At 39.9% G+C, this 12,377-nt stretch overlaps 1 protein-coding gene across 2 annotated transcripts in view; it reads right to left on the reverse strand.

The window, feature by feature from the left end:
- MOV10L1 (Mov10 like RNA helicase 1) overlaps positions 1 to 12,377 on the reverse strand; it is a 39,359-nt gene that overhangs the window by 24,031 nt on the left and 2,951 nt on the right. For both annotated transcript variants that reach the window (XM_074825487.1, XM_074825486.1), the window contains exons 2-6: positions 8,737 to 8,921; positions 4,434 to 4,590; positions 3,908 to 4,020; positions 2,919 to 3,109; positions 666 to 806 (exon numbers count right to left, since the gene is read on the reverse strand). In XM_074825487.1, the coding sequence (XP_074681588.1) occupies positions 666 to 806; positions 2,919 to 3,109; positions 3,908 to 4,020; positions 4,434 to 4,590; positions 8,737 to 8,921 (787 nt within the window). The remainder of the gene's footprint in view (positions 1 to 665; positions 807 to 2,918; positions 3,110 to 3,907; positions 4,021 to 4,433; positions 4,591 to 8,736; positions 8,922 to 12,377) is intronic.

The following is a 12,377-nucleotide window of genomic DNA, read 5'->3' on the forward strand; positions in this document are numbered from 1 at the left end:
ACCATATGAAACATACAGAAATACTGTGTATAAAAAAAGCTATGGTATCTTAAAATTTATGATTGGGTAACTAACTCTTAGGAAAGAGCTCATAACAAATAGAGGATATTCAGGTGTGACTTCATTTGAGCCTCTATGCCCAGATGTGGAAAAAACCCCAACCAAACCAGAAAACAAGAGAAAAACACCAAACCAAAGCCACCCTCAAGTATACACTGACATATTTTTTAACCCAGATGCTGGAGAACTAATGAACCAAAAAATAAACAATTAAGAAAAAAAATCTGGTCTGCTTTTAACACATGAGTATGCAACAGTCCTCTCGTTCTAAAATTTGAAGATGGCAGCATATCTGCAGTTTAAATCAGACACACAAGTAAAAGCATTTACTTTAATCCTCACTCCAGAAAGGATTTTAAGACTGAGAAGAGACATAGGACTGGGAGTCTCAAAGCACTATCTACAAGATATATGCTCAATAAAAAAGACTGTCCTGAAGACATCAAATTCAATATGAAATTCTCTTTAATTCTATAGTATTTGGGGGTTACTTGAAGACCATGAACCACAAGGCTCAACTGTGAGAGATTTCTGTGTTAAAGACAGGTTTACAGACAACGGAGTGATGGAAAGTAAGAAAGCTTAGAACAATCAGAAAGGCTTACTCTATCCAAATGATCATTCTGTTAGATTCCCCCCGCTTCAGAGTTCCAAAATTAGTCATTCTTGATACTTCCAACCCTCCTTTGTCTCCCATTAAGTTTTCATAAGGCTCATCCAGATTGACTCCATTAGAGTGAGATTGTCTGTAAAAATAATTTTAGCTAGTGATTTCGAAACATAGACTCAGCAAATATTTTTTATTCAGTGTTAAGTTTAAGAATCACTATACCAGAGCACAGTCACAGCATTTAGAGAGTAACAGCTGAGAGGGTTCACTTTTTCTCAGTTATTTATACTTCCAATGAGACTACCTTTACTAATTTAAGCAGCAAATTAAAAACAACAAGCCTTTTGTCAGCAGCACAATAAACCAGCATAAAACTTCGGATACAAGGTTAAAATGGTTAAGGAGCTAGCTAATCTTTGCTGAAGAGCTGAATCAAAGCGTGACTGGAGCTGTTACGGATCTCTTCGGGAGCTGAACCAAGACACCACAAAAAGCAGCTCCTTAGTGAGTCCTGGATTAGCACTGGAGCTCAAGAGGTAAAATAACTACACTGGAAGTGTTTCAACATGTACCCCAAGCTCTTACGTCTTCAGCTTACTGCTACAATCTCAAAGCAGCAAACTGAAGAAGAAATTGAAAAACACTGAAAACCAAGAAGCACTCTTAAAAACCACCATCACACATACTACTGATGAAAAATGCCTATGAAATCGAAGTCCCATGTTCTTCCCTGAGACAGTGACCATAACTCTAACCTCTCAGTCTCAGCTGCCTGTAGAAACCATTAAAAAAATTGTTTCTATCCCATGATTAAGAAACTATTCAGTTACATAAATTGGCACTAAAAATCACATGGAAATTTTTCAAATAATTTCACCAATATTTACACACCCTAAGTATTCCTTAGTTATCTAATACAATAAAGTAGAAAATGACTGCATCTGTTCTTTATCAGCTATACCAATTTACTAGCAAAGCCCACTAGATGTCTCCCATTGCAGCTTAAGCTACCTCAATTTTTTGATACGGTAGGAAATACACCAAAACTGAGAAAACAACCCTAAGCTCTACTTTTGTAACTTGGCTTTAGTAAGAATTTTTTGTATAAAATCCATCATTAAAAATAGGCCCAACTGAAAAAATAAGCAAATTGTACTGTTGTGCAAGGAGATGTAAACACTTCAAGCTCCATCTAGGTACAGTTTAAATCTATTATATCCATTATCTCCAGTGAAAACAGTTTCTTCCATTCTTCATAGTTCTTTTGAAGATACATGTACTGCTGTATTTCCTAGAGATTGAACAAGGCAAGTTCTCCCAAAGACTATGTTTGAGAGGTATCTGAACATCCGTTCTGCTCTCCTTTGGACTTTCCAATTGGTTGACAGCTTATTTTTGACTTGCAGAATCAGATTCTGTAATCCTACCAAAGCCTTGTTAGCACTGAGAGTGACAGATTTTACAGGTAATAGCCCTATTTATATACATCTGGGCAGTTTTTATTTGTTTTTCACAGGACAGACACTTGAACTCACAAATCAAATTCCAGGCCTTTGCTGCAGAACTTCTACTGGCTAGCTGTTGCCCATTCTACATTTGTGTAGTTGATTATTTCACAAAATTTTGCTTTTTCTCCATACTGAACATCATCTACTTTTTTCAACTTTTTCTGCAATCTGTCCAGATCCTTCTCACACCACATATGTCATCTGACATGCCTGCAGAACCTTCCAGTTTGATATTTGCAAGCCTAATGAATCTAGTATTGAGATCATTAAGCTATTCCACTTAGGACAGATATCTGAAGAATCACTACAACTTAAGCAAAATGGATTAAAGAAACATCCATTTTACATCAGTTTTGCTGAGAATGGTTTTCAAATTGTAAAGATCTCACTAGAAGAGCACAGAATAGAGGAAACACGAGGTAAGAGCATGAGCTTGGCATTTTTCTAATAAAACCATACAGAATTCCTTCCTTGGCTAGCAATATCCCTGAGCTCAGCTCCTACTAGTTTTACTTCTGTAGTAAGCATAGATATCCTCACCTTCTGGAAAGGAAGGTGAAAAAGCAAGGACCAAAATATACCACACTCTGATCTTACTAATGATCTATCATGCCTTTTAGTCAACTAGTGAAGAATTCACAATACTTCTCACTTAATAGATCCAACAAAATTTAAGATGTGAAATTACAATTCATCTCTAGTAGTTAAGAGTGGAAAGTGAATGAAAGAATGAATATTACCTATCCAGGCTGACTGGCACCAAGCAGAGAGCTCTCCAAATATAACATGACTGATTGCTCTCCACCACAACTGTGTTCACTAGATCATGTCTACAAGGTGAATAGCCATCAGGAAGTCTCAATGAATCCAAAGTGAAAAATATACTCTCATCTACTGTACCACTTCTTCCACAGATGCTGGAAATGCGAACCTGTAACAGTTTGTTATTCAGTGTTACTTGATATTATCTGCTTAAGATAACAAGCATACTACCATTGCATAATTTTTTCCTGCAACAGCCATTTTAGCATCAACAGAGCTGCATTCTGAAGTTTGTTATTCATACAGCTCTAACCTAGAATCTCTGTGCTTGTCTTTAGATTTAAAAGATAAGCATTAGGTTCCACCTAAGTGCATACTACAGTACACACGTTACCTGTCTTGTGACTTACCAACTTACCTAATTTATAGTTCAATACTAGCAGTCACAAGAGAAGAAATTTTTTTCCTATACTTGACATGCAGTTATTATTCAATATATACAGTTAAAGCAAATACAATAAAATATAAACCTAATATATGTATTCCTAGAGGGAACAAATATTTTCATCATCATTAAAATAAAAAAGGTGGAATGGTTGATTTTAAGTCAAAACACTTGGATAAATTAAAGTTAACATAATACATTCCAGTCATTACTACTTTAAAAAAGTTTGAAAATCCACAAATCCTCATTGCAACCAGTGTAACTGAAGCAACAATAAACATCCAAATCAGCAATTGATAGCCAGGAAATAAGTTTCTTCTCGTTCCAACCAAAATGTGTATGCTTTTTCAAAAAGCTTTGTTATTTTAGAAATAATCCTCGAAATGGATTAGTTGATATGTTGTATCTTTTAATTAAAGATGTGTTACAGAAGATCTACCAATATTAGCAACTTAAAACCACCTACAAAATCTCCCTTCACACAAAATTCCTCTTGACAAAAACAATGTGCAGAACATTTACCTTGTCTACTCGCTTATATCTCAAAGGCTTTACAGCAACTGCTTCACTGTTCCACGTTGTTGGGTTGATAAAATATTTTGCTTGCACCCAGTCACCTTCACAAGGTTTGAAACCTATGTAAAACAGAACATTTGTCAAGTTTAATTGCTACTGATGACATTTGTATTACTCCCATACAGAACCAGTTTCAGTTAAATAAAATGACCAGCCAGAACACTGCATTATTGAGATCCACCAAGTTCAGACTTCTCTTTGCAGTTCTTCCCCCAGTAGGTTATGACAAACTACGTAAGAGATGCTAGTAGAAAACTACATTTGCTTACGTGAAATCCATGCTTACGTGACTGCATGCAAGTTACACTCAGTGAGAATGAAAGGTAGCTTTCTTCACCCAAATGCCTGTTTGTTTCACTCCATACGCTGTATTAGAACTTATTTGGGATGTTGACTGCGAGTTTATCAGAAGATATTTCTATTGTACATATAAAAAAGTTAAGAAAGAGCAAACAAGAAAGGCCCTACACACCGTCACAGACATCTTCCATTGCAAAAAAAGTATTCTGATTAATATAGCCACCATCCTTAGAGAGAGAGGTAATACTGCCAATTAATATTTTCATATTTAGTTCAGAAGCATCACAAGCAGAATTGGAGTCTTCCCACGTATTCTGGACAGCATCTACCTGTTAATACAAAAAACCACAACATTCAAACAGCTGATACTCACAATTATATGTTAAACATATTACTACAATAAATATCAGAGTTTCAACTGCTTATGGAAGTCAAACTCCTTATTAGACAATTCTATACTCACTGTATATGAACTTGTTCATTTTTGTACACAAAAACCATGAGTAGCAAACAGCCAGTAACTTCTCTTTTAAGTCTGCTGTATGCTGCAACACTGACAACTACTGTAATTACATGTTGATTTGTCCAATCTTTCTCATGCTTCCCATGCTTTAGATCTACTTCAGAATTGTCTTCATATTGACAAGAAGACTCCTCCCCAGCAATCTGATTGTACACAAGTGGATCTAGAACATCACTATTTCAGAAAGCAAAAAAAAAAAATGTTTTCAAGATGCTATTTATAAACACCGTATGTATTTCAGACTGCCCCTCAGTTATTCTTTAACACTTTGACTAAAAAACCCTAAAGAGCTGCTTCTTACAGACTCTCCATATCACCACCTCAAGTGTAAGTTTACTCTTTTAAACAGCCCTCTGCAGAACACAAGCTACAAACTGTTGATGTGCAGAAACCATTTTTCCACCACAGCTATTTTTGGGTAAGATATAGCATCTCTGGTCTTAATTACTAGAGCTCCTAAAACTGCAAGTGCTCTTCCTTGGTGCCAAAGGGCCACCACCATCACAGGTTCAGAAGTCTCCACTCTGCAGTTCAAACACTTGTTCTTCAGAGCTTCCCTGCTCTCTACAAGGACTGTCAGGGCCAGTAACAATGTCCATACCACTGGACAGAAGCACATATGACCATTGAGCAAGAACTGCTGACTCCAAATGGTATGTAGAGAAACTATTTAGGCTTATGAGGATAAGGTTGTAGGAAAGCATGAATAAAGTGTGCAAGGTATCTCTGCAGTGATTAAACAAATACAATGAATGAAATGCCCATGGACAACTTTTTCCATGAACTGTAATGTAAATGTACAAGTCAGATCATTAACAGCTTATTTCAGAAAGCTAAGTATTCGTAAATTCACAACCAGAATAAAGAAACTGAGTGGAAAACTAGAATAATGCAGACAAGAGTGTAACTAAAAGCCACAACTGGATAGAAGAGGAAAAAAATTAGCTGTAGTGTTTTTACTTCCACACAAATATTAGAAACTCTGAAAAGTATTTTCTTCATGTATAACATGAAAAAATTAATACACTGACAAAAGGCTCTGTACAGTGCCATCTTTCTCTTATAGATCAGCATTTGTGCACAGATGGAAAACAGCCCTATAGTCACACCCTTCAAAATATTACGAAGAATTCTACACTTGTTAAATGCTATTGCTACCTGTGTGGTGCACTTCTTGGAGGCACAATTTTCACAAAGAACTCCCCCCAAACATTACAGAGTAAACCACAAATCAAGTTAGTCTTCTAGTATTTTTATTTTCTGTCTACTCGTACTTGAGAAGTCACATTTCTAGTCAACTTCATTTTATCAGACACAGTACAGTTACTGCCAATTCAACCCTTAAAGGAAAAAAATTCTCAGAGGTATGCATTTATTTTAAGCTCAAATTCAGCCTCTAGGGAGGAGCTTGTTATGTGCAACTCATTATCTCACACAGAGAACTTGTCTTCCCCATTAGCCTGGTGTACATCTCATGGACTATTATCATGTTCAAATGAAAAGCATATTTATTATTGACAAATAATGATTAAAAAAGGCTTTCAGCAGGCATTCAGCATCTTTGCATTGGTTTCCTATTTATAGGTTAATTAGATAAAGAGCTTTTCCTAAGATTAACAGCTATAGTGGCTGAAGTTAGAGCTTTGAATCCTAGTCAGATTTTCAAGTTTGAGGCCAAAAAGTTGAGAAATATAATAAACCAAAGTAACCTTCTAGACTAACACCTGTACTAACGTGTTTTACAGGAGGCAACTCTTTCTCATGGCAAAGACAAACCTTCATCCACACAGTCATACTCAGAGGAAGACCGTTACAGTGAGGGGAACTGTACTGGACTAAACTGTTCATGTGGTCACTCACAACGCAGCCCACGATGGTATCTGGTCATCCTTTACAGAGACTCGACTGGCCTTAAGTGCAGCTCTTCAAAACCTAAGTATCACCAACAGGCAGTGTTACAATTTCTATCATACTTCCAGTTATAGATGTGTATATGAGCTTCATGTACATACAACACATGCCCTCCAAAACATGCATCCTTCTCCCAGTCTTAATTAGATGTTTTATGCAGCAATGAGCCTCCAGCAGTTACATGTCCTGCACATCACAGATACATGTAGATGCCTCTGCACATGTACATGACCCCCTGGATTTTCAAGTGCTCAGTAGTTTGAGTAAGCCTGACCTTCAGACACCTGGAAAATTAAAACATATGGATCAAATCCTCAAATTTCAGGGGGAATAGGGAGCAAGAAAGAGTACACCACACAACCTTGCTTTCCATAGACATGTCAATGCCTCTGCTGATATTCAGGGCCTTACTTAAAAGCCATGAAAGTCTTTTCCCAAAGAGTGCACAGAAAATCCAGTGAAGCTTCAACTGCTCAAGTTTATCATCAAGAGGAGAGCCATGACTACGGAAAAGAAATATAAATAAGAAGTAATTCCATGGTGACAGATGAAAGTATTTTTAAAGGTATGCCTCTACTTAGCATTAGTATGAACAGGTTCAGGACTGGTCAACAGACTAATTCTGAAAAGTGTCCACTACATCACCACAGAGATACTAGCAGCCTCAGTTATTAACTATAATTCACTCCATTAATATATATGCCACTTGGTATCAACAGAATTACTGAATGTGTCAAAATAGTACAAACTCACTTCCCTATGACAGCTGGTTGTGTCTGGACACTGCTGGCAGCTGACTAAAATGTCTCTTAAGTACCAAAATCAGGATGGTGCATAACAGAAAGGCATGAAGAATCAAAAACACTATGCTAGTGAATGCAGGATTTTGACCTCCTTTCCCCAGTTTATGTATCACTTGCTAATTTAACACAGTAATGACAAATTCTTCTATCTGGTAAGTTACACTCTTATTAAACCTGCGTATCAGAACTCTACTACTAAGATTACTAGAAACATTAGAATACTTTGGCTAATCATTACCTTCTTATTATCTGAAACATGATCTCTGAAGCCACCACGGTTGTTGATTTTATTCTTTAGAGACAGTATGAGCTGATAAGATGCTTAATCATAAAACATCCCTTTACTAGAAAACTCAAGTTAACTTTTAAACTAGTTACACTGTGATTTCCTCTGTACAAGTAGCTTAAGCTTTGGCTCAGACTTTTGGTCAGGGTGAGTTTATTACATGAAGTACACCAGTCTAGTGCTGTACTTCAAGTGTAATGCAGCTAAACCAAGCAGATACAAGCCAAGAAGATGGGTTCTCTACTACACAGTTATCAACTGTTTCTGCACTGCTGCCAGTCTTCGAAGCACCATTATTTACATAATATCTAAATGGAGAAGGGCCACTTGACTCAGCTTCTTCGCTAGATTATCTCAGGCACCTGAGAGTGGACCCCATATGATTATAACTTTACTGTAAAGCTATGACAATGTATAATCAAGCTTGAAGTAGGTTTGCAAATAAAGTCTTAAGCAAGAAAGCTACTGAAATCTCCATTTTTATAACTCGACATGACATTAAGTTGTGATTTTTTACAACAGGAAGTTTTGAAATTTACGTTCTTATCCATTTCTGTGTAAAAAAGTAAAACTTGCAGCCCCTGTTTTTATTTTCTTATCCATTCATATAACAGTGACATAAAATTGACTTTGAAGCTCAAAAGAAGTTAATACACAGAGATTTGAACTAGGTACGATTAAACAAATTCTAATGCAATTATCTCAACCAACAGTTTCATATTCACTACATCTAGACCTATACTCAAAGAATCATTATTAAAGGAACAACACTTTAAAGAAGATTGAATAAACTATAATAAAAAACCAAAAACAATTTAGCCCCACTAGGTGAAGGGCTGACAATTTCTCTTTTTTTGTAAAATTCGAGAGGCTAAAACTATAGTAACCTCCAAAAGAAAGTCTCAAGGGATTTACAGAGAAAGTGAGGCTACTATTTATCTTCACCTCTTACCTTAATGGCCTTCAAGCCACCCGATGTTTTATCCTCTTCAACAGTGGCAGTAACTTCCTGTCCAACAGTCAACAGCATATTTTTTTTAACAGCATCCTTTGTGAAGATTATCATGTCATCTATCATCCCGTAATCATGGCAAAGTCTTGTCACTACTCCTTGTACCGTTTTTAATTCTTTATCACCTGCATCCAGAGGAAAAGTGTTGACATAAGAACAAATCGCTTGTTTATAGAACTATGCAACAAGTAATGAATGCAATCAAACCTGCTATTCCTTCTATGAAAATGTCATTCTCTTGTTCAACTAAAAATACAGTTGCCAACTAATTAGTTTCACATTTAAATCTTGAAGTCTTATGGCAAGTTATGGTTTCAACCAATTAAGAAAGCTAGTTAAATAAAAACTACATTGTAAAACCAACATTCTTTAAGTTGCATGAAAAAAATTATGAGTTGGAAGGGACCCATAAGGATCATCAAGTCCAACTTCCAGCTCCTCTAGACTCCCAGACTACCTGAAACTGAACCATATGACTAAGAGCATCAACCAGACACTCCTTAAACTCTGGCCGGCTTGGTGCCGTGACCACTTCCCTAGGGAGCCTGTTCCAGTGACTGACCACCCTCCCAGTGAAGAACCTTTTCCCAATGTCCCATCTGAACTTCCCCTGACTCAGCCTCATTCCATTTCCTTGTGTCCTATCACTGGTCCCCAGAGAGAGAAGAGCAGCACATCCCCCTCCACTGCCCCACTTAAGGAAGTTGTAAACTTCGACGAGGTCACCCCTCAGCCTTCTCTTCTCCAAGCTGAACAAACCAAGTGGCCTCAGCCGCTTCTCATAAGTCTTGCCCTTGAGACCTTCCACCATCTTGGGACACCCTCCTCTGGACACACTCTAATAGTTTGATGTCCTTCTTATACCAAGGCACTCAAAACTGCACACAGTACTCGAGGTGGGGCCTCACCAGTGCAGTGTAGAGTGGGACAATCACCTCCCTCGACCGTCTAGCTGTGCTGTGCTTGATGCACCCCAGGACACAGTTGGCCCTTTTTGCTGCCAGGGCACACTGTTGACTGATACTCAGCTTGCCATCAACCCAAACCCCCAGATCTCCTTCTGTGGGGCTGCTCTCCAGCCTCTCATGCCCCAATTTGTATGTATAACCATAGAATCATTTACATTGGAAAAGACCTTTAAGATCATCAAGTTCAATCATAAACCTAACACTACCAAGTCCCACCAAACCATGTTGCTAAGTACCACATCTACACATCTTTTAAATACCTTCAGGGATGGGGACTCAACCACTTCCCTGGGAAGACTGTTCCAATGCTTGACAAACCTTTCAGTGAAGAAATTTTTCCTAATATCCAATCTAAACTTCCCTAGTGCAACTTGAGGCCATTTTCTCTTGTCCTATCACCTGTTACATGGGAGAAGAGACCGACACCAACCTCGCTGCAACCTAGTTGCAGAGACTGATAAGGCCTGCGCTGAGAATCTTCTCTCCAGGCTAAACAACTCCAGTTCCCTCAGCCACTCCTCATAAGACTTGCACTCTAGACTTCACCAGCTTCGTTGCCCTTCTTTGGGACACGCTGCAGCACCTCAATGTTTTTCTCGCAGTGAGGAGTCCAAAAGTGAACACAGTACTTGAGGTGCCACCTCCCCAGTGCCAAGTACACTGGGACAATCAACTCCTAGTCCTGCTGGCCATGCTATTTCTGATGCAAGCCAGGATACCATTGGCCTTCTTGGCCACCTGGGCACACTGCTGGCTCATGTTCAGCCGGCTGTCAATCAACACCCCCAGGTCCCTCTCTGACTGGCAGCTCTCCAGCCACTCCTCCCCAAGCCTGTAGCGCTGCTGGGGGTTGTTGTGGCTGAAGTGCAGCACCCGGCATTTGGCCTTATTGAAACTCACACAGCTGGCCTTAGCCCATTGCTCCAGCCTGTCCAGATCTCTCTGCAGAGCCTCCCTACCCTCGAGCAGATCAACACTCCCACCCAACTTGGTGTCGTCTGCAAACTTACTGAGGGTGCACTCGATTCCCTCATCTAGATCATCAATAAAGATGTTAAATAGGAGTGGCCCCAAAACCGAGCCCTGGGGGACACCACTCATGACCGGCCACCAACCGGATTTAACTCCATTCACCACAAGTCTTTGGGCCCAGCAATCCAGCCAGTTTTTTACCCAGCAGAGCATATGCCCATCCAAGCCATGAGCAGCCAGTTTCGCCAGGAGAATGCTGTGGGAAATGGTGTCAAAGGCCTTACTAAAGTCAAGGTAAACAACATCCACAGCCTTTCCCTCATCCAATAAGCAGGTCGCCCTGTCGTAGAAGGAGATCAGGTTTGTCAAGCAGGACCTGCCTTTCATAAACCCATGCTGACTGGGTCTGATCATCTGGTTGTCCCACACTTGTATGATGGTACTCAGGATGAGCTGCTCCATCAGTTTCCTGGGCACCGAAGTCAAGCTGACAGGCCTGTAATTTCCTGGATCATCCTTCTGACCCTTCTTATATATGGGCATCACATTGGCCAGTTTCCAATCTGTCAGGACCTCCCCGGTCAGCCAGGACTGCTGGTAAATGATGGAAAGTGGCTTGGCGAGCAGCCCAGCCAGCTCCTTCAGCATCCTTGGGTGTATCCCATCCGGTTCCATAGACTTGTGTATGTCTATGTGATACAGTAGGTCACTGACTGTCTCCTCCTGGATTGTTGGGAGGTTGTTCTCCCAGTCTGTCTTCTGGCTGAGGAGGCTGGATTCCCTCAGTACAACTAGTCTTGCTATTAAAGACTGAGGCAAGAAGGCATTAAGCATCTCAGCCTTTTCCTCATCACTCGCCGCCATGTTTCCTCCCTGGTCTAGCAGGGGATGGAGGCTCTCCTGGTCTTTCTTTTTCTGTTGACATACTTATAGAAACATTTCTTGTTATCTTTGCTGAAGCCAGATTAATTTCTAGCTGGGCTTTAGACCTCCTGATTTCCACCCTGCATACCCTCACAGCATCTTTGTAATCATTGTGAGTCACCAGCCCCTTCTTCCAAAGGCCGTAAACTCTCCTTTTCTCCCTGAGTTGCAGCCAAAGCTCCCTGTTCAGCCAGGGTGGCCTTCTCTAGCAGCAGCTTCTCTTACACCACCTGGGGACGGCCTGCTCCTGAGCCATTAACAATTCCTTCTTAAAGAGTGTCCAGCCTTCCTGGACCCCTATTCCCTTCAGGACTGTCTCCCAAGGGATTCTGTCAAGAAGGTGTCTAAACAAGTTAAAGTCAGCCCTTTGGAAGTCCAGGATGTCAGTTCTGCTGCCCCCTCTCCTGGCCTCTCTATGAATAGAGAACTCTTATTTCATGATTGCTGTGCCCTAGTTGGCCTCCAACTGCCACATCATCCACCAGTCCTTCTCTGTTCACAAAGAGGAGGTCCAGCAGGGCACCTTTTCTGGTCGGTTCACTCACCAGCTGTGTCAGGAAGTTATCTTCCACACATTCCAGGAATCTCCGGGACTGGTCCCGCTCTGCTGTGTTGTATTTCCAGCAGATGTCTGGGAAGTTAAAGTCTCTCACAAGAACAAGGGCAAGCGATCGTGAGATTTCTCCTAAATGCCTATAGAACATTTCATCTACCTTT

This window comes from Strix aluco, chromosome 5, assembly GCF_031877795.1.
Source record: "Strix aluco isolate bStrAlu1 chromosome 5, bStrAlu1.hap1, whole genome shotgun sequence".
NCBI classification, from domain to species: Eukaryota; Metazoa; Chordata; class Aves; order Strigiformes; family Strigidae; genus Strix; species Strix aluco.